Genomic DNA, 23496 nt, shown 5'->3' with positions numbered 1-23496 from the left:
AATAACTCACAGCAACACTATATGAGCTTTAGGTACGATTCCTTAAACAAGACTAATGCAAGGTATAATGTCTCATTAGTATCTGTTAGGATTTTAAGGCAGACCAGTCCCAAATCAAAGGAAATGTAAGCCCTTCCAGAATACAGAAGAGCTTGAAGAATACCTTTCAGGATTCTCCATATCCATTAGAAATATAGCAAGTGTTGCTTGCCCTTTGTAAGAGCATACCCTGAAACAGCATAGTCCCAGTACAGAACTCAGTTCAGAATTAGGTTCAACTAGAGCAGGGGTAGGGAACCTGCGGCTCTCCAGATGTTCAGGAACTACAATTCCCATCAGCCCCTACCAGCATGGCCAATTGGTCATGCTGACAGAGGCTGATGGGAATTGTAGTTCCTGAACATCTGGAGAGCCGCAGGTTCCCTACCCTTGAACTAGAGGGCCAGGATAACTTAGTGGTGAACCTGTCCGATTCCAAGAAAAATAGAATATGCACACAACAATCTGGTACAGTGACAGAATGAACAGAAAATACTCCTGGCTCAGAACTGGCAAGATATGATGGAACTATTTGAACACGATTAATTAATTACACTCTCTGGCTTTGTAAGAACACTTCCCAAACTGTGTTCAACTGTGGATCAATTCACACTTAGAATGGCTGCAACAGACACTTCTGGAGAATAAGCAACCTACAGTTAGCTGCTACAGCAATCTTTGCAGAATCTAACCCTAACCCCAACCTCAACCCTCGTTTAACATGGATGTAACCATAATCATGAACTACAATAATCAATAAAGCTTTAAAAGAAGACAATTTATCTTGGCAATATCTCTGTTTTAAGTGTTTAAACACAGAGACACATTCAACTGTGGAATGTATAATGGAATGCATCTCCAGTATTTGAACAAAGAAGATTCCTGGATTCAGAAATATAAGTTTCAAAATAATTCAGAAGCTTTTACCATCAATTAACCCCCCACCCCCACTTGTAGTCTACCTATGCAGAAAAGGATTAGTAGATTACGGAATTCTGATATAGAGACATTTTTCTGCTTTCACTTTCTCATAGCTGCCCTTGATGCCCCCACCCCTCAAGCTGTTCCTGAAGGTCAGGGAAGCCTCAGGGACAGCAACAGAACATGGCCAGGAGAGTTGAAGGGAATGGAGTTGCCAAAGCCAGAAATACTGTGCCTCACATGCACACACAAACTGCAGGAGGAAGAACACTATGCTAATGGGAATCTACTCACACGTCTCTGGATCGAAACCCTTGGATTCTGTAATTCAAAACTGACTATCCAAGACAGGCTGAGCTAACAAGATAAAATCCCGTTTTAACAATCTACAGTTCTGCTCGACTTTTGTTAGGGAACAAATCAAGAGGCCTAAAAAACAGAGGCATAGGCTAGCACAATGGCATAAAATTACAAGCAATTGCAAATTCCATCTTGCAGTAATGTGGTCATGGAACTGCAACAGCATGACTTTAAAAAATACACCCAGTTGGATGGTGCATGCCCACACCCTCAGTGTACTAATCAAGCGCGAGAATCAAACACTTGACTCTTTCCTCTTTATTCAAACCAGTCATAGAAACATACTGTGTCTGACTGTGCAGGATTAAGCATTGTGCTGGGAGCACTGATGAGGCTCAAAAGCTGTGCATTTCTCCATTGGTCGGCGGAAAGGTTTCGTCGAGGATAGACCATTTGGAGCGAGATTAGAGCATCGGAGAGGGCCTAGAACAACAACAACAGCAACAAAAGTAATAAATACAGAAGACATGTTCTCAAGCAATTACCCATTCAGTACAACAAATACTGTTTGTGGATTTACCAACAACATAAGGGCATTTAATAACTGATCTCTCTATTGCACTACTACCGAGACACATAGCTTTTCCCAGCTTGCTGAAACAAACGAAAGGATGAACATTTAACTCCGCATGAACTCAAAATCTTAGAACATGACAGCAATTACATATTAATGCTTCTTTACCATCTTCTTTTCAACAGAATCTATTTAAAAAATCTATTTTTAAAAAAAATGTAAATTACGTTGACTATTTTAAGATTTTATAGAGCATCATTTGGCATAATTATATTAACTCTTTCAGCGCCCAGAACTGTAACCAAGATATGGTCTATTTTCTGTTACTGCTGTCCTTACTGTTTTTACTCTTCTTTTTCCTTCCTTGTTATTATTGAAAAATAAAAAAAAGTTTCATAAAAAACACATTTAAGTCAACACTCCAAGCAACAAATAACTGTATTGACATGGGCACACTCATATCACAACCAGGGGTGAAAGCAATCAGAAAAGTCCAGGCCAAAAGTAACCTTAAAAGCTCTTTATTGAACTGGCAATCATGATCTTCTACAGACAATGCAAATTCTGACCAGACCCTCCCAAGCAGCCGCCTTTTACAGGCTGCCGTTTTCCCGCTGAAACCCCAACCCCAAACATCACTTCTTTCCCATCCTACTATTCCCACCAAGGACAGATTCACACAGAACAGTAGCAAGCACGCAGCAAGGCCAAGCGAGAGATAAAGATGGTCTGGGCACGACGCCCAGAAGCAGGAATGTAGATCCAAGGTTGAATCAGGCTTCTAGCAAACCGAACCAACCTTACAAGGGGCTCCAAACACCTGTCCTTACGCTATATGCCAAGAAACATATTCTTCTTACTGGCATCCACATCTCTGGAAGATGCCAACAGCCAGAGCCATGGCTGCACTTCTGGGCAGGATTTCCATGTATTATGAGGTTGCCAAGGCTGCAGATGGCCCCCTGAGTGGTCTAGCGTGCCATCCCTGATTGTTCAACAGTCAGCTACTCTGCCTGGGGCTTCTATAGAGTAGTAACTCTGGTCAACTGCAGTGCAGGTTTTCTTCTTTTGGGGTAAGTTCACTTGAGAACATTTTATCATTTAAGTGACGAGCCATTAGAAACCAGCACTCAATAAATAAAACAAGAATTGAGGCTACCCCTGCAAAGACAACCAAATCCACTTTGTGCTACAAGATCACAATCAACCTACAGTACAGAAAAAGCAGAAAACGGCCCTGAATTCTGGTTCCAGTCAGGCTTACAAACAGCACCTATAAAGTAACAGCTACTTTGTTTTGCTCAGGAAGAAGAATACTTTTTACTGGAGTTTCCTAGTTAACACAATGTAATGGGTTGGATTCTACAAACTGTGAAGGAAAAGCACTCATGGGCCCTTTTCTCTTTCTCCTGGACAGAGGTGGGATGTCTTTGCTCTATGTCCGTGGTGGCGAACTTATGGCACTCCAGATGTTCATGAACTACAATTCCCATCAGCCCCCTGCCAGCATGGCCAATTGAATGCAGATCCTCCATCCACTAGAATGCAACAAGGCCAGCTTGCAACCAATGCAAACTTTTTTTTTCTGAGGACCAGGCTCAGTGAAAAAGAAGCCACTGTTGAAGAAGCCAATTGGCCATGCTGGCAGGGGCTGATGGGAATTGTAGTCCATGAACATCTGGAGTGCCACAGGTTCGCCACCACTGCTCTATGTCATCACCATGCCCCAGTAGCTCTCCCAGTAACAGCTTTATAGTTTGTCTTTGTCAAAGGGACTCAAGGCAGATTACACATAGTGAGTTAGTGCAGTCAATAAATTGAGGCACTCAATTAAAAATGCATTAGGACTGCACAAGTCCAGATCCAACCTGAAAGAACTGCAGCACAGCATCAGTATTCACAGGACACATTAAGTGGTGCAAAAATTACATAATAGGATCCTACTTGCAATAAGCCATACACTGCAGTATAGACCACAGTTCCTAAAATTTTTTATCCAAGTAAGATAATAAAATCTTGTACAATGCAACCCTACTACCTGTTTAGAAAAGGTTTACTTGGGAGAAGGGGAAGATCCATCTCTACAAAGGCTCTCGGGCTTGCAGGATACAACCCAATGGCATTTAGAAAAAGGTAAAGAAGAGCCAGCACAATGTAAAAAGGGTACTGAACTTGGAACAGGGAGACTTGGGTTCAAAACCACTCTGAATATTCTTGCATGAGAAATTCTTCCTAGGTTCAGGTATGGATATGTGTGATGAAGACATTAATCACCTGTCTCTAGTGTTGATGTGATTGAGAATTACTGCAAAGCCTCGTGCATGAAGTGCAACAGAAATGCGAAATATGTATGAAGAACAGAGGCGGATGCAATTTTTTAAAACATCAGAACAATAACTTGCAGATCCTCCATCCACTAGAATGCAACAAGGCCAGCCTGCAACCAATGCAAATTTTTTTTTTCTGAGGACCAGGCTCAGTGCAAAAAGAAGCCACTGTCATTCCAAATTTTCCATGAAGCACTGAAATAAATATGGCTTAGGAACGTTTGGCCAGGAGAGAGACAGCAAAAGTTAAAATGTTACTCTGGAGCAATAATGACCACCACATTTATGTTGTGGAAAGAGTATTGTATTAATTTACAATAAACACCCATATCAATCTTAGATTCAAATATCAAAGAGAGGAGCAAATAAACATTAATATTTTTTGTTCATTCACAAAGTATGGATATTGAAACCTCTACAAAGAAGGGAAAGGTGAAAATTTTTTGTCTTTCACACAAACGTGCTCATTGAACATTTTGCGTTCTGCTAAATCCCCACAAGAATGGGAGGAGTACTGAAAAATGGAATATTGATTGATTGATTGATTGATTGATTGATTGATTGATTGATTGATTGAATTTGTAGACCGCCCCATCCCCGAGGGGCTCTGGGCGGTGCACAACAATATTCATTACAATCAGTAAAATTATTAAACCAATAAAATCTATTAAAATCTATTAAAAGCAGCGGTCAATACTAAGATATCAGGCACCCCAAAACCCAATTTAATTAGAGGCCTCCCTAAGGAAAGGGAACGGCCGAACTCCCCTCTAAGAGGGTAGCATATGGTGGTAATCGAATATAGAGGGGGGGGGGGGCGCACATTTCAGCGACTGGACACTCCAAAGGCCCGGCGGAACAACTCAGTCTTACAGGCCCTGCGGAATATAAGCTGTTCTTGCCTGCATTCAGCAAAATAAAAAGAAAGAAAGCTTCACACTTACTTTACTATGTGGTACAAATTCCTCCATCATTTTCTTCAAAGGATTCTCATAATCCACGATCATCTGGCCAAGACGTGGATATTCCCTGTCACTAAAGACATCAAAAAAATGTGATGAAGGAAGAGATTTCATGAAATATACCCCCAGTCCCAAAAGGCTACCTCTGTGCAGTGCATTTTTACCTTGCTCCATGCGTCATTTCATGCGCATAGTTGTACAATCCTATGATAGCCTTCCGTTCTTCAATCCGAGACAGCAATATCATTAGTGTTGTGTAGGTTATAATTAAATCTAGGTAGTTCTTCGTTAAATCAAAGTTTACAGTCTAGAAATATAAAACAAACAAGTTTTATATTTTAGTGCTATCTACAGAATGTTTGCCATGCCATTCTTACAGCTGACAGGGCAACCTTGGGATGGCCAAAGACTCTCAGTCTAACCTACTTCACAAGTCTGTTGTAAGGACAAAATGGAGAGAAGAATGATGTAAACCATTTCAGATCCCCATCAGAGGGCAGAGTATACATGAAATTACATATACAAATAAGGAATCATCTTCAAATTCCCATCTTTTACATATCTGAACAGTCCTGCACAATTTGACATGGTCTGTTGGAACACCTGGAAGATTCTTTCCTCTGTCTGCACATATTAATTATACCTGCTGCACTGTAATCTGCAGGATATAAATGTGCATAACAGATTCAGTTTCTCCTCTGAGGCATTTCCGAATATTATCATATTGGTTTTGGGACTGGTGTGGGGTCCTGATGCACGAACTGCAATTACTAACCTGAAATCAAATCAGTTTCCTTCTCTAAATACATCCCCCTTCCTTGCCAAATCTTAACCATATTTAAAGAATAAGCCTAGACGCATTTTAACTGCAATTACGGCTAGCCAGCATTCCGAATTATCTTCAAATCCTGAACAGAAATTCTAGTCAACCAAGGAACCAAATTAGCATTTACTACAGTTAGGATGGATGCTAGTATGTCCCTTAAAGATAAAAACAAGAGGAAAAGAAGTTGCTGGGTCAAGGAGGAATGAAAGCCTGCCTACCCTTGCTCCCATAGTTTAGGTCCTATGTCTGCATTTGCCGAAAACAAAAAGCTAATTCTGAAAGGGTTCACTTTATCAGTGAACTTTATCACTTTATCAAAATGTGAGTTGAAACTACTGTTACTCTGCATAGGATCACACAGTTATCTTTCAACAGCATGCCCACAGACTTACAATATCAAAGAAGACTTGGCAAACATCAATAGTGTTCAGCAGCTCACAGACATGGTCCTTTGAAATAAAGAGAGAAAATGAAAATGAAATAGCTGGCTAGAATTTTTATCTTACAATCTTTTGTGAAATTTTAAGCTTCACTAGCTAGTACGATTTTGCAGAAATGCGTTTGTGTGAGCTAGGTTTAACAGGGTTGCTGCTAAGATTTTATTTTCCATTTCCCTGACTTCCCCTGACCAATGTTTGTTGATTTCCCCGACCACCATTCAAAAATAACCCAAAGTTTAAAAAGTCATAGTTTACATTACATTAAGTAAAGGTTTTATATTAAAATCACATTTAAAATCACGCAAGTACTAAAATGCAGATGCATGTATAAGAGCACCAATATGAATTTTTGAGTCTCAGCAAGAACTTTTGAGACAATAACACTCCCCCCCAAAATTAACTGAACACATCCGTTTTGCAACTGCACTTAAAATTGCATGAAGATGGAACTTCACTACACATAATCTCAACTGAACATTTTTGTTCTTCTTTTGAAACTACAGCAAAACTGTATCAGATAAATTTCAATGAATGTGCTTTTAAAATGGTTCAAGTAAGCCACAGTATGTAACTAACAGCACAATTCAAATGACGAGGGGGGAGGGAGTATTGCAGCAGCAGGGGGCAGCATAGTGAATGTAGCACTGGGCCACCTCCAAAGAGGCTTCTGGGAGCCGCAGAAAGGAGGGAAATTTGAAAACCTTCCTGCAGTCCCCCACAGCCAAACCAGGCACGTTTTTGTGACTTTGTTGGTGAGCTCGGGGGGGGGGGGGGTGTTCCCAGGCTGGGATGTTAGGGGAAGCTGCTTAAAGTCAGCTCCAGTCCTAGGAATGACCTGGCCCACCCCCAACCCTGCCTCTGCCAATGTAGCCCACTTCTGCGCTTGGCCACCATGGAGTTATGGGGTGTCCAGCCACCGTCCCGTTTCCTCTCTCCACTGGTATGGGTGCCTCTTATGCTAGCAGAAGAGGCAAATGTGTTAGCACAGCCTTCCACTGCTCCCGGATGACAATTCAGCCCCCCTCCCATCTGGACTGGGCCATTTGTTCTGAAACTGCAGTTAAAAGTCAAGGTAGGACAGAGGTGCCCGCAACATGGTGCCCATAAATGCCATGGCACTCGCCCACACCTTTCCTGGACCCACCAAGTGTCTTTAGAAAGGCGATGGGGCCAGTGGACCTTTTGGCAAGCAATACTTCTGAATGGCCACTGGAGATCTAATATCTTGTGCAGATTTTTAAGTGTTACTTTAGCAGCAGCTGACACCACAGCCAAGGACTTTCACTGTGTGACTGAAAATAAGGTGTGAAAAACATTATGGCTGGATCTACCTCCTGAGGCAGCCATTTTATGGCTGTGTCCATCACACCATGTCAGAATTCTAAAGGTGCCTACAGGCTCAAAAAAGAAGACACTAGAGCAGCGATTCCCAACCAGGGTTCCGTGGTACCCTGGGGTGCCGTGAGCATGTCCCAGGGGTACCGCGGCAACACTACCGCCCCCCCTCACTTTTGTGGTGTCTCCTGCTGGTGCCAGCAAGGACATGGAGCTGGCCCAGGGGGCAGGGCCTGTCGCAAGGTCAGCAGCCACTTTCTGCCCTGCCCCCAGTGCTTCCCTTCACCCTGGGAGGGGAAAGTGGGGAGGTGGCAAGCAGGGGCACTGGGAGGGGAAGTGGGTGGGTGGGTGGCAGGGGTACCATGAGATATGAAGGGTGAGGTCAAGAGTACTGTGACGTTGAAAAGGTTGGGAAACACTGCACTAGAGTATAAATACTCTTTCAGAAAAGGTTGAACATGCGCTATCACTTCTCAAGTTTTCTCATTTTGTTTTGCATCTACCCTTAGTTTCTCATCAATTGTTTCTTCTTCTATTTTGGCTTATTTCTCAGACTTTTAAAAAGATGTTTAATTTCTTCCACAATTTTCTTCTCACCCCCCAGTTTCTTCTTGTTGCTTCTTGTGTTAAATTTCCAAGTACATTCTGTATCATGTGTAAGAATGCCTGACTAACTGCAAAATTCTTCTATCAATCATAATAGATTCAAGTCCTCCAGAACTCAGGACATTATCATAAATCTGTAACTGACGGACAACATTTTTAGTGTAAATTCTTTATTAACATTGTCTTACTAACTGAAAATTCACTTTCAACTGAAGTACTACCACAAGTCAGGATAAGGCACATCTTGACATGTCTCTAATCCAACTTCATCATCTTGTTTTAACACATATGCTTGAAAATAAGCCTTGAATTAATTGTGGGCAGCTGTAACTAATTGTTTTGATTCTTTGCTTTGATGTTTCACCAGTTGTGCCATTGATTTGATTTGCTGCATGCAGAAATTCAAGTCGTCTCTATTCTGTGACTGTAACACTTGGTTTGCTTATCATGATAGTAGGATCCAATGATGATAATCCACAACCATCCTTAACTTCAAAGGATTTCTCTCAACCAACTTTTCAACAACTGTCACTAACATGTTTGGACATTCTAAGTAGAACCTAGCCATTTTTCTGATACTATGCAACAAGTCCTTAGCTTTCCAAATAGTTCAAAATTCTCTTCATACAAAAAAGCACCAACGGCTTGGGCTTTGAAACCTTGGTAGAAATGACTCACAATCTCCAGCAAGTGTTTTCATGAAAACCATTTTACATGTCGTGAATGGACCTTGCATTGCATTTTATGCAACTTGCAGGTTTACTGTTAGAGAGCTTTGCTTCTACCACATACTTGCTGACATTGTCAAGAACAATGATTGCCCTATCAAAACATGTAATGTTCTTCAACTGCCTCATGGAGCAAAACGTCTGGGGAAATTGTGGGCTTCCTGCCATAGCAGTGTATATCAGCGGAATCCCATCCTGCTCTGCATGGACAGATGTTCTGTACTTGGGTGTTCCTTACCTTAAATTCCATAACATCAACAAACGTGAAGTAATATAAAGCCAGATTCTTCAGAATCTCTGATTTTTCTTTTTGCAGTTGTGCAAGCTGTTGCTGCAAATGAAACACACACACGTATACTACACAGTTCTTAGAAGCAAATGTGTAACTTTTAAAAGGCAACGCGATCTTACTTGCAAGCAGCTGGCAAAATCAGGTTTTCCACATGAGCAAATGCCTACTACATTTCCCGAATACCAAGATACTCCCATATAGTAGTTGTTTTTTTTAAAAAAGGGAAGTTCCCTCCCAGCAGAAACCCAGAAGTCCTGCTTGCATCCTACCACTGGTGCAAGCATTGAAGAAGGTTAGCATACTGCGTTTTCCCTTCCAGACCACCCTCTCCAATTCAACTTCCAGTCTAGCGAAGCAGCAAGCAAGCCAACTAGCCAGCAATGGCTACCATATAAACCTGTCCATCTACACAGAGAAGAGGCCTCCATCAGTTCTTATGCAATCCCTCAGAGTGGGGGACTGTACCTGACAACTAACTTGCTAATAATTGCTGGCTATCAGCTAGTTAGTATTCATTAGTGCCAAAGTTGCGATATAGAAGAGCTAAGAGATAAAGTTAAGAACTATTGAAAACATTAGTTATACAAATAATTAGTCAAAGCAAAACAGTTCTATGAGCACAAATCAGCATGACAAAAAGCAAGGACAGATTTCTTGAGGTGGGAAAAGAGGTGACAGGAGAGCTTACAGATTTACTACAGAAAAAACAATATGCTTTTAAAATTCAGAACTTACCAAAAAGAATATCCAGGTAAAGCCACGTTAAGCATGCAAAATAAAATGTAGATACAAACATAAAATACAGTAACGGTTCTTTAACCAGTTCCATACAACACAATATACATTAAAACACAAGCAACAAAAGAAACGAAAATGAGGGAAAAAAGCAAGAGGCTAGCGTGTTAAGACACTGGTGAGGAAATGGAAGAGAAAAAAACATGAATACAAGAATCTTTAGAGGACAGAAAAGTAGATTTTTCACTCCATATTTTTCAGCAATGCTCAGATAAGTAATTTTTGCAGAATGCAAACTACTCAGTGGAAAAGAAAAACAGAGCAAGTTATTCAAAGAGCAAGGGAGGAAAAAATAGTATCTTTCTTTAACTTTCTATACCGTTGGTATACAACTGTTACACTTTTCAATGTACAAAACATTTTAGAAAACATTTCATTAATGCTGATAATATCATGCATACATTAGATAGAAACAGTTGGCTGCTCAAAGTATCAACTATTTAAGAGCATACCCTCCTCCTTATCACATCAATCAGAAAAATCACTTCCCCTTTGCACATAAAAGGTAATCTCTGCAGGCTGCATCTAACCCTCGCTCTCCCCTCTGTTGTGCTGTTCAGTTCCTCAATTTCTATCTGAATCTAAAGAGTAACTTGGATATTTCTGGACAAAATAAGCTGAAGTGTAACTGGTTGTTCAGACCAGAAAACACAGTGTGGCACATGCAGAATAATGCTCTTTCAAACTGCTTTCAGTGCTCTTTGAAGCTGTGCAGAATAGCAAAATCCACTTGCAAACTGTTGTGAAAGTGGTTTGAAAATGCATTATTTTGCGTGTGCGGAAGGGGCCTTAGAAATTGGCAGTAAGCTGTCTGCAAGCCCTCCAGGCTGAACTGCTTGTGATATCACAGGCTGGGATCTGCAGGAACATTTCCACAAGCACTAAGATCCTTGTGCATGTAGGAATGTGAATTTTTTTTTGCACTTGTCCCTTTTACTAGGGTCATTCCGCACAGGCAGAATAATGCACTTTCAAACTGCTTCCAGTGCTCTTTGAAGCTGTGCGGAATAGCAAAATCCACTTGCAAACAGTTGTGAAAATGGTTTGAAAACCCATTATTCTGCATGTGCGGAAGGGGCCTTAAGTGAAACAAAGCTGTTTTTCTACTCGAACAAGGTGTTTTAAGAGCCATTTCTGGGCCCATGAAGAGGAAAATGCCAGGCGATGCAGAAGATATTCTGCAAGCAGAACCACGTTGTCATTTTATATTTCTGGTCACAGGCCACTGGATGCTGGCTACTGACTGTTCAAATGAACAGATATTCATGGGAATGGTGTCAGCAATAGAACACTAACCACAATGCAGGTTTTGTGGGAACTGGAAGGGAACTGTGGACAGGACACAAAGAAAGAATTACAGGAGTCACATACAGCACATAACATCTCTCAGAAAATATCTGACCTTTTTTTACAATTATCCTCTTTTATATGCAGCAAAGTAAACCTCCCCTGACATACTTCTTATACCTTATACCTTCAGTTATATATGGGTACATTCTGAAACATCAAAAGTACCATTCTGATGAGGGGAAAGTAGGTACAGAAACAATAGCTATTGATTGAATTTTTAGCACTCATATATTAGGACATCAAAAGGATGCCAACAAGTGAACCTTCAAAGTCCACAATTGTTAGGCTAGTCCTACCCTGTGGCAAAGGCACCAAGTCACAATCAATACTCCCTCCTCAGATAATGTGAATTTAGCAGAATGCAACTATTGCCAACTGGAATTAAAGTAGAACTCGGTATACTCTTAAATATACTGAAAATCCATGTATAAGCAAAAGCCCTTCAGTCTATTTTTATTTTAGAAACTGTGGAGCCAGGGCCGCTCTCTGGTCCTACACAGCTGAGTTAGTTTTAAGAAAAACTTAAAATTTGAAATAAAGCGAAAGACATCTGACATTAGAAAACAAACAAACAGTTTTACTTAGCAGAATATAGATCAGTTTACAGAATGTGAACTCTCCCGAGGAAGAGACACGCCCTTAGTGCCCTCGAGTGATAGACACGGATTTTAGAACGTTACAGAATACAGATAAGTTGAAGAAGGTGACCTCTCCCTAAGGAGAGGCACGCCCCAATACAATGTTTAGAATGTTACAGGAGATTGCCCTCTCCTGGGTGGCTCTCGAAGGAGGCACGCCCAGTATAGGAAAACCTGAGTTTTTGTAGATGCAGAAACATCACACAGTCCTCCCCTTTTGTTCCACGTATGATGATTCATATGTGTTCAAACTCCATTGGTCAGATCTGTCTTTGGTCACAATAAGACAACCTCTTATTCTACGTCAAATGCTACATGCTGTTTGTGCGTGCTTTCTCTCTGTGCATATACAAAGAACTGCCATAAAAGCTAGCTTGTTCCTCCAAGAAAAACCCGTTTTGCTAGTTTTCTCCCAGGGAGAGAGCTATGTCCCCAGGCTATGCAGCATTCCTTAGGCTCATAAAACTTTTCTTTTCCCAGCATGAAATGTTTCTAACAATTCCCCAGTTTGAAATGTTCTAAGACTTATACAATGATTCTAACAATTATAGGATTATAGTAAAATACAAATACATGTGAATCACTTATCATTTATGTGTTCATTTAGCTATATAGAAAAACACTTTTGCCTTTAACTAATCACATTCATTTCTAACCCAAAAACAAGGTAATAAAATTGCATCTGTCTTCTGTCACGTAGGCCCTCAGTGCCAAGATGTCAAAGATGTTATCTTGCTTGTTTGCATAGTCACTAGCAAGCTGCTGGTAAGATGCCTTCTTGACCTGTTGCAAAAATGCAGGCTTGCTGGTCACTTACACAGAAGCTCCCATTTTGATTCTTTGCAAATCCTTGGTTCTATGACTTCCCATAATTCTTGATTAAACAAATTTATACACATTCTGGCCTGTTCCCACAGAATCAAAGAACAATTATGTGACTTACGGATGAACTGGCTATCATACATGAGATCTAATCGATGCCATCTTTGTTTTGAATTCTAAACCATGCAAAAGTTAAAAACTTGGATATTGGGAAACTTTCCAAGCATTAGTTATTTTCAAGATAACATGAAAAAATATTAATTTTTTTACCACATTTAGTAGCAGGTACATACACCCTGCTGAGGTGCAGGGGGAGGAAGTGCGCTGGAGGGTTTTATCAATAGCTGGTCACAATGGAACAGCTTCCCTGTGGAAATTTGCCAGGCACCAACCCTTTATGGGTTTTGGCATCTAGTGAAAACCTGCCTATTCACCCAGGCCTTTGACCCCGCAATGTCCGCTCTGGACACTGCCGGGTCTGGGATGGGAAAGGGTATGTGGGTAATACTATGGTTTTTATGATTGCCTATATGTTTTTACTGTTGTTTCTAATTTTGCAAGCTGCCCTGACACCTCGTATAGGGTAGCGTATAAATTTTTAAAATAAATAAAAATTTAAAAATAGACAAATACGTTACAAAAAACCTAGTAAGTTAAAGCTGCACTTTCTGCCAATTTTAGTTGACTGTCTATTTTTTATCTAGTAGACATTCCCTCTCCTTCTTTCCTCTGTTAGGAATGGGCACTGGTAAGTTCCAGAGTTAACAGAATTCAAGTCCAAAAAGGTATTTATCTACACTGTTCCCACCCCAATGCTAATCATTATCCACCCCAATGCCAACCTTGCTTTAACCTGGAGGTATTAAAAACAGGCATACTTCAAGACTATTCCTTCGAAATGGGTCACCGTATCTTTCATACCCAACTTGCTGACAATTTCTCTAGGTAGAGGAAAGAAGTCAACAACATATTAGTTTTTAATAAACCAGAATCCAAGGAATCATGAAAGTAGCTTCAAGATTCTAAGGAAACTATATAGCACACTGGTATGCTACCTGGCACACTGTTTGTAAAATGGTAGTGAAATTCAAAAGCATTTGGGAGATGTCGCAAGTGAGATGGTTAAACTAAAGAAACAGAGGAAAGATGCCAATCAGCTATTATTGCTATTATTTTACTGCGGCCAGATAATAGATTAAATAAAAAATGTTTCCCCTAGGTCTTTTATCAATTCATGCGAGTTTTTTGGTACTAATGGTAAGAGTGAGGACCCCTTACCCCCAGCTCTGCAAGAGTCAGGATTACACATACATTAGTATCTCTCACACTCAGGAGCAAGGTGTTCCATCCCCACCCCCCCATCCCTACCAATAACCTCTTTGGAGAAAATGCAGAGGTAGTTTCTGCATGACTCTGGAATGTTGGCACACTCATGGAAGCTGTGTGCCTCTTCAACTGTATATTTGGACCACAATAACCGGGGTGTGTGGGGTGTGTGTGTGTTTGTGCATAAATGAGTAGGTCATGTTTACATAATTCCCCTCCTCCCCAGATGGTGGTCAGAAGAATATACAAACCAGAAGCTATTCACAGAGGCTCTTAAGCATAGAGACTTGAGTTTTATTTTATATTATAGACATGATGAATGTCGGTGGGCAAGCTTTATACCAAATGCATAATGTGTGGGAACTGATGCACACACCACCACAGAACGCAAATGTCCCACAAAATTAAAACTATCTCTTAATCCATCTCACTTGCTATAAGAGGAGAACCGAAGCATGGCTTCCGACATGGTGTTCATGGGTGCCTGCTGGCATCTTTGCTCACCAAGTGATTTTTAGAAAGTGAGTGGGGTCAGGTGGGGCTCCTGACTGACCACTAGAGATCTGATTGGCTATCCAGATTTACAAAATATTGTTTCAGCAGCAGCTCCTACCACAGTACTGGTTTTATTCTCTCTCATTCCTCTTTCCCAATGTGTTTTCAAATTACACCCCCCCCCTTTCTTCTCTGTACTTGGGGTTCCTCGATGTGTGTGGCTCTGCCCCTGCAACAGCTATTTTGTAACCAGCCTGACCTCCTGCAACAGCCATTTTGTGGTTGCAATCACCACCTGTTTCAGAATTCCAAGGGTGCCACAGGCTCAAAAAGGTCTCCAGGACTTAAAAAAGCAGCAGTATTAGTAATTTGTATAGCATGCTTTCTCACACATATTACTGACCAGAACTTTGACTCGTCAAATTTCAACCTCTTAAAAATGCTACTGGGATAAGAGAAGCCCTTATACAAGTTGAAGCATCCAGTTCCATCTCCATCTTACATTCAGAGATTGGACGGCAATGGCATATCTAAGCTAGGGCAGCCCTGATATGTGCCCTGGGTACCACTTGAAGGATCCCTGTTTCTGCCTGCTCGTAGATAAGCCCTTGGAATCAGGCTGCCCTGAACCTCTAGGGCAGTGGTTCTCAACCTTCCTAATGTTGCGACCCTTTAATACAGTTCCTTGTGTTGTGGTGACCCCCATTTATCCATTTTGCAGATGGAGAACACTGATGCAGAGAGTCTTAGGCGACCCCTGTGAAAGGGTTGTTCAACTCCCAAAGGGGTCCCGACCCCCAGGTTGAGAACCACTCCTCTAAGGGAACAATATAGCAGGGGTTCTGGGTGGGGTCAACAGCCCAGTAGACTCCATAATGGTCTATAATGGTCAGTGGAATTTTTTCCTGTTTTTGCTAACTGGGCTATTTGCATATCTCCTTTCTGATGAACTGCAAGGTGGAGGCAAGGTGTTGGGTGTAGGTGCTGTTGCCTAGCGGTCAACAGGTGGGGCGAGGGTGGGGGTGGGGCAACTCCTGTGTCCTCTAGGGTGGCTAACTTTGAAATGGCATCTGCCATTATTTCAAATGTGAACATCTGTGGCCTTTTACATGAGGACCACAGGTGGTGGATCTTCTGTCCTGAATTAGGGTAGCTATGCAGAACCACTGGTCCATATAGAATATGGGCTTGCCATCTGAGGTTTTGCAGTCCTTAGACATTCGAATGCAGAGCCAAACTGTAGTTGCCTGGGCAGTCCAATCTGAGTCTGTGTAAACAGATAGGTAACAGTCAAGTTCCTACAACTCCAGGATGGTCCAGAGGGGGTGAGGGAGTCTATCTGCTCTTTTCTGAAATCCGCTCCCCAATTACAAGTGCTAGTGTTCATTGTGCAATGTGTGCATTGGAAACTTGCCCATTCTGGATCTTTCCTGAGAGTATGTATTTAAGGGGAGTGTGGGAATTGGACTATAACCTTGACTTGAGTGGAAGCCTTGTGGAGTTCTTTTAGAACCTATTGTTGCTGACGAAATGTGAAACCAAATTTGTGGTCAGGATTTGAACAGACAGAATGGAATGCACTAGTTAGCTCTTCCAATTATGGCTGACAAGATCTCATTGTATTTGGCAACAAAGGAAGGAGTCACTGCACTGAGCCCTAAGGTTGACAGTCATTTGCCAAGTAATACCCTCTGTTTTAAAGACTGGCCATAAGGGAGTGTTGCAAATGGATTGCATAAAGGTGATTACATTCCATTTTAAAAGGCCTTCTATGGGTTTTCCTATGCCTGTTTCTGCTTCCGCCAGGTACTTGTACTGCTTCTGGGGAAGGGGATCTTTTTCCTCAATGAGGACACAAGCATCATGAACCACATGGCATTCTACTTTGTCCTTTACCTAAACTTCTTTAAAATCCTCCAACCACAGATATCCATTAAGAAGTGCCAACGGCATGGGATTTTTAAGAGATATACTGATGAATGGCTGAGATTGTGTCTGGGACCAAAAAAAGGTGAGAAAAGCAGAAAAAATAATTAAAATTAATAATGTATACAATAAGTCTTTATTGCACAGTGCTTACAGAAACATGAACTCCTAAATGAATACAGATTGCTATCTTGCTAAAATCACACGACCTAAATTCGACTGGAGTAATTACCATTCCTTTTATTAATGGTTTGGGGAAATCTTTTCATGATGAAATGATATATTTGATAATTTTATATTTTCTAGGATTCATAATTAACCTCTCTACTGGATTCTTTGTAATTTTTGTACTATTTTGTATTGTATGATAAGAACTGCTTGTATGCCTACATGTACTTTGACATCTGAAAGAGGCCTAGAAGGGCAAAATGTGTCAGATCTATCCATGTAAGAAGCTATGTGGAATCAATTTGATGCTTTGGTGTCATTTAAGATGCAATCTTTTGATCTAAATTCCTATTGAATTATTATAATTTTAAGCATTTAACTTTGCTTTTAACATTTCTCAAAGCACTGTGCAATAAAGACTTATTGTATATTATTAATTTTAATTGTTACTTCTGCTTTTCTCAACCTTTTTTGTTCCTGTTGGGTTTTAATTTCCCCTTTGTTTTTTGCATGTTGTGTCTGCGCCACTGTCCATGAACCATAGGAGTCCATTTGCCAGGCCTATGGTTAGGTGGTGCGCATCTCCTTCGTTTTTAAAACAATAAGGGATTTCAGGTTTCCTACTGTGAGGCGTATGCTTTCCCAGATCCTAGCTTGGTGGGTCCTACTTCCAAACCCAGCAGAAGACATAGTTTTAGTGGCTGGTGCCACGCAAACAGCTAATTCAGAGTGCAAAATGTTCAGAGAAGCTGCCATATCCATGAGCAAAGTAGGGGATTTCTTCCCAGTGCATGCCTTCACTGTTGAACTTCCCTAGTTATCAGGAACATGCTTTGCCACAACTCCTTGGACTAAGGTTGTAGATCCTGGGCATCCCAAGCCCAAAACTCCCAAGAAGAGCAGGCATCTCCACTAAGCAAGCCACAGGGTTCTGATTCCTCTTCAAAGCAGTGGCAAGGGCAGTTACCATCGCTGGTGTGGACTGCCTATCCAACTGGGCCATGTTGGTGCCAGTATCACATAGATGAGCCCAGACACATAGTTCTATACTCATCCCAATCTCTACACTGAGAGGCAGAATGGGAGTGAATGGCTTCTTGGGAGTTCAGGGGCTATTTTTAGTTATTTGGGAGATAGTAGCTGGGGTTCCCAGGATTGCCCTCCTGAATGGGGTCTGGATTATCCTGGTAGTTCCAATGAGGACCAGAACTGGATCTGGAATGCTAATCCACCAATTTCAGAAGCTGCACTCTCTCTCCTATCCATGGTAGTGTATACAGCATGGTGAGATGGCAGCTATGCCCAACTTAACTGAGGGGGCATCAGCTCCAGCAGCTTAAAGTCAAACCAGCTATATCATATCCTCCCCATTTGAAGAAGGGTGAAGATGAGAAATGGCTGCAGCCATTCAATCCCAGTGTCCCTGTTAAAAGGACCCAACTGGTTAGCAATCCCACAAGCTTCTCTGGCCATCCAAGGATCCTTTTCTTTAATTTCTAGCCTTTCTATGTGTCCATTGCCAATTCTTTTAACTCCATTTTTGGTCCTAATGGGGTGAAGGGGTAGGATTAACTGGGGAGCTAGGAACTGCATCCTCCAGATAGGGCTCATGGTTGAAGATCCTGGGAGGTCCAGGATGGCCTTTAAGTGAACAGAGGCTATAAATGTATTGTCAAAAGCTTTCATGGCCAGATTCAACTGGTTGTGGTGGGTTTTCCAGGCTGTGTGACTGTGGTCTGGTGGATCTTGTTCCTAACGTTTTGCCTGCATCTGTGGCTGGCATCTTCAGAAGTGTATCACAGAGGGAAGTCTGTTACATGTGTGTTCTCTGGTCCTATCTGATTCATTAGGGAGTGAATTTCCTGGTGACATGCCTTGTGCTTACTTTGATGCACTCAGTCTTATTTGGGGAGCAAGATATTCACCTGTGATGTGGGCCTGAGTGAGCTATTGCTCTAAAGCAGTAACTCCTTTTGAGAGGCTTCCACCCATGCTAAGGCACCCTCTAATTTCAGCTTGCCATCTTGGATGGCAGAAGCACCTTTATCCACAAGAAAGAAATATCTCTCCAACAATAGGAAACATCCCCCTTAAGGACTCTCCGCAGTTGAACAGCAGCACAGAGGCAGTAGGGACTCCCTGACCAGGACAAAATGTTCTACTCCCACCTAAACTCTTCAGGTGTAGGCCAAGCTTGGACAAGTTAGAGAAACTAGTGGCCAAGAAAAGCCCCAGCCTCTGGCAGACATTGCACAATGCTTTTCACTGAAAGAGCAAGAAACTCTGAGGTTCAAAAAAGGGGGTTTGTGCATTGTGGGGTCCAAAGTCCCCACGATAGCTCTGAATGACTGCAACACTTCTTCCAAAGAAGCAAACACAAACGTTGAAAGTCAGGGACAAGAGTTAGACTATAAATAGAGAACTTTGACTTTCTCAAAGTTTTTCATCCATCTAACCGTGAATGTTCTATTTCTGCATCAAACTGCAGATAGTGATAGATTATCAAACTGAAGTGATAGATTATTCAAACTGAAGTGATAGATTATTCAAACTGAAGTGATAGATTATAATTTCGTCCTAATAAATGTGAGATTTTTTTTTGCTGCCTTACCACTTTTTCAAATTCAGTCGGCTTCTTTATTCTGCCTTTTCCTTTGTGAACATCTTTTTATAACCATGAAACTGGTTGAAAATATAGTAGCTATTGCATCCAGTAGGGTTGCAAAGGGGGAAAACCAACTTGCTTGAACTTACAGCAGTCGCCTGGGGGGAATTCAGAGTGGTGGCAGGAAGAGGGTCCGGAACCAAACTGAGCTGGCCCAAAATGCCTACTTTTTTTGGAACTTGACTCCACAGTCCAGGGGTACTTGACTCCACAGTCCAGGAAAAGGTTGCAAAACCAAACAAGTCCAGCACCACTGCAGATGTTTCAAGCCGTTCTTCCAAAGGGTGCAAACTTTGGAAACCAAAAGTTAAAGTGTTGGGAACTCCCTCCAGCTGCTTTCAACTCAAAATGGTGGCTTGCAGCTGTTTTAAATGGATTCCTACCCTATCAAAACACTTTTCTACTGGACCAAAGATCCACCTGGAATAGCCCCAAGACAGGATAAAAGGGGGAAGCACCATGTTGCCCTCTTGCAATCTACTATGCCTCTCAGCCACTTGCACAGATTTCTGGACTACTAGAGAGGGCTGAACAACACAATCTTAAGAGGTGAAAAGGGGAGAAAGATTCCCACCCTGAAGTTGCTCTTATAGCCCCAAGCACACAAAAAATTATGCACACTAACATAAACAGTTTTCTGTCAGGGTGTCTCCTTACATCTCCACTTTGAAAACAAGTGTGTTGACTTACTGTATTCATCCATGCAGGGTTATGCCTGAGTAATCCACCATTAAACTGCTGCCCTAAGCAGGCAATCTCCACATTGGTTAGGGGAATTAGCTGGAGACAGGTGGTAGGGAAGAGTAAATAGTCTACGTATATCAGAATAGACCTGTGTGAACTGATAACCTATGTATACCAGAATAGTCCTGTGTGAAAATTCTCAGATAAGCAGGCAGTTGTATAATTAAAATATGGTTTTATGAAAGAATAAAAACAGTAAACAAGAAATATATTATAAGCAACGAACATACGTGCACAAAGCATACAACAGCTGACTAACAGAAAAGAAAGGAAGTTGGTTAGATTTTAAAGGATGGATGGTATGTACCAATTTTGAAGGGATGTTGAGGGAAAGCGATGTGGAAGAGGAAAACGACCAGCATTTCCAGGAGCAAAAAGAGGAGCCCACACACAAGTAGAGGCACTTGCATGGATCCAGAACATGCGCGCACACATGCACATGCACACACAGAGTAAATGGCAGCAAAGGCAGAGACAATTTATTAACTGCTTTTCCGGGGATCCAAGAAAAAGATAAGAGAGGCTTGATGAGTCGTCAAGAGCCAAGAGAACGCCTGGGCTATTCTCCTGATTACTGACTGATTGCTGGGATGGGTGCAAATAGGGCAGGTAATGGTCTCCTCAGAGTGCTTATTAAATCACCTTAGGTTGGCACAGTGGGGATTAGCTCACCCCTCGTCCAGCTAGGCACACCTTAGTGCCAGGGCAAGAGATCAACAGTGCCCCACCTTCCTTCCCAGACTTGACACACAAGACGGATCCCAACATTCTCTGAGAGGCATCTATTCTGTGGGGAGAAGAATCTTGCCTCTGTGACACCCCTTAGGGGGAGGAGGGGTCTGACTGCTTACAAAACTGTATTGACTCAATGAGACCCTACAGCAAGAAAACTCTGAAATTGCTTATTCCTGAACTAATTTTTAGTCATTTAGCTGCTGTCCCCTACTCCAATTGCAATATTTTCTCTTCACATCTCACATACTGCTAGTATTCCTCTTTCAAATAAGAACAACGGCAGCTTTACTTTTATACCAGGGGTCTGCAACCTTTACCACCCAAAGAGCCATTTGGACCTGTTTTCCACGGCCCTGAAGATCTACGGAGCCGCCTCCGGTTCAGTCCCTCCACTCACCTCTCCTTCCAGCGCTGCTCTGGAGGGCTGGAGGGACACGCCCACGCTACCCTCCGACCTCCAGGCCACGCGGAGCCACAGCATAAGGCTGAAAGAGCAGCATGCGGCTCCAGAGCCACAGGTTGCAGACCCCTGTTTTATACAAATACTATCTATCGCTTGTAGAATACTGATCTGAAGTTAGAGAAAAAGCCAACCATATGTCTCTTCAGTATCTTCATAAAGTTGTAACTTTCTCATTTTAACATTTTTCATAGTCTAGCTAGTATTATAATAATTCGGTAGAACCACAGACATTCAATATCTGCACTCCCAATCCATACGTATTCATTTGAAAGTCTGTACAGAGCCCACATTCGTATACTGATATTGTGTGAGATCTTCTCCACATTACTAGAGACCTGCACATCTTCTATTCAACCTTCTAAGGGAATAGGCTACAGAGTAGAATCTGCCACTGCAATTTTGACAACTGCCCTCAGCATGTTCAGCATGTTTTAAAAGACCAAAAACAGCTAAAGATGTTCCTTCGACAGCCTTGAACAAGAACACGAGCCAAGCTGTCAAGTCACAAATATTATTCTCCTGGTATCACTGACCAGACAGTAGCAAGTGAATTCCTAACCCATCAAACCAGATTTGCTATTAAGAATCAGATTAAGCAGCAACAGGGGAGACTGCTAATGCTACACATTATGAACTGCTAATGGGAAGATTAATTCTTCTGATATGAATACGGAAAAATGCTTTTAAGTCAAAATTCAGCATTCAATATCTAACTGCATGGAAAAATATGGGAAGGCCAGAGGATCATTTCATCATTTCCTAAGCCACAAGGACAATTTAAACAATTTGCCCTAGGCTTTATCAAGATTAACTTTGTTCAGTCTTGTGAGTGGCTGTTGTGGGTTTTCCAGACTGCATGGCTGCAGTCTGGTAGTTTTTGCTTTGAACGTGTTGCCCGCATCTATGGCTGCCAACTTCAGAGGCATGTCATGGAATGATGTGTTTCTCTCTGTGACATGACTCCCGTGACTTTTTAGCCCATCAAAATGGAGTATAAATAGAAAGACATTATGCCACTGAAACACCCATAGCAGTATAAATGAAACAGAAAAGTACTGCAACCTTTTAAAAAATGATTCATTCCTTACCATTTATACTGAAAACAAGATCTTTTTTTCTACACCCGAAGGACAAATGTTGAAATTTAAGGCTCAAAGACGTCTGTGTACTGACAGCCACACCAACCATGAAAACTAAATGGTCCCACCTTCTACTCCCAATCAGTCCTATTATGCTGGTTTCTAAACAAGCAAGCAACAAACATCTGTTTGAGTAACTACATCCTAATGAGGGAGAGGCAAAGCATGCTTCATATTGTAACAGTCTAATCATCTCAGTTTAAGTTCTCTTAAAGGTTTTTAATTTTCATTGGGGGCGGGGGAACAGTTCCCCAAGATCTATTAGTAAACAGGGTCCCTGCTGAAAAAGCCTTTGAATAAGTTTATTACGAGAAAAGCAAAAAATGTCTGATCATTCTTGGTAAACAGAAGATGATGGCTGATGGGAAATGTTACACACGTAACTTTTGGCAGATGGAATCAACGTCTGATCATGTAACCTTTTCAGCCATCATCTTTCTACCAAGGTAACCAAAGGTAACCAAAGAGAAACCCGCTTCCATCTGTCCATTTGAATTGCATAACATAGTGCAGTCGTACTTGTAGAAAAGCAGCTGCAACCTATGGGGAAGCCAAATGATTTTGCACATCTCTGAAGGTTCCTAAAACAAATAGTCTAGAAGTTCCAGAAGTGTACCGTTATTTAACAGTCTAATTTAAATATTAATAACCCAACTGTTGGTAGGCTTGAATATCTAATTAGCAGAGAATGAATCAGATAGAAAGGAACAACGGTAATTGTGGAAATTCAACTTCCATTTACACCAGAACTCCCCTTAAAAATATTCTACCTCCCCGAAACTATCATGAAGATATTTCTTTCATAGTTCTTTTCCCCCCCATAATTCTTTTGACATATTTGGATGTTTTTGTCAACATGAAAATGCTAATATATAAAGAA

At 41.5% G+C, this 23496-nt stretch overlaps 1 protein-coding gene across 7 annotated transcripts in view; it reads right to left on the bottom strand.

Moving 5' to 3' along the window:
- NCKAP1 (NCK associated protein 1) overlaps positions 1-23496 on the bottom strand; it is a 73594-nt gene that overhangs the window by 33564 nt on the left and 16534 nt on the right. For 4 of the 7 annotated variants that reach the window (XM_048485945.1, XM_048485947.1, XM_048485949.1 and 1 more), the window contains 5 exons: positions 9297-9389; positions 6342-6398; positions 5288-5430; positions 5106-5196; positions 1606-1743 (listed from right to left, as the gene is read on the bottom strand). In XM_048485945.1, the coding sequence (XP_048341902.1) occupies positions 1606-1743; positions 5106-5196; positions 5288-5430; positions 6342-6398; positions 9297-9389 (522 nt within the window). The remainder of the gene's footprint in view (positions 1-1605; positions 1744-5105; positions 5197-5287; positions 5431-6341; positions 6399-9296; positions 9390-23496) is intronic. The other 3 variants (XM_048485946.1, XM_048485950.1, XM_048485952.1) reach the window with 1 other exon arrangement.

Source organism: Sphaerodactylus townsendi, linkage group LG02 (genome assembly GCF_021028975.2).
Source record: "Sphaerodactylus townsendi isolate TG3544 linkage group LG02, MPM_Stown_v2.3, whole genome shotgun sequence".
Lineage (NCBI taxonomy): Eukaryota > Metazoa > Chordata > Lepidosauria > Squamata > Sphaerodactylidae > Sphaerodactylus > Sphaerodactylus townsendi.
This window is presented reverse-complemented; position numbering and strand designations above follow the sequence as displayed.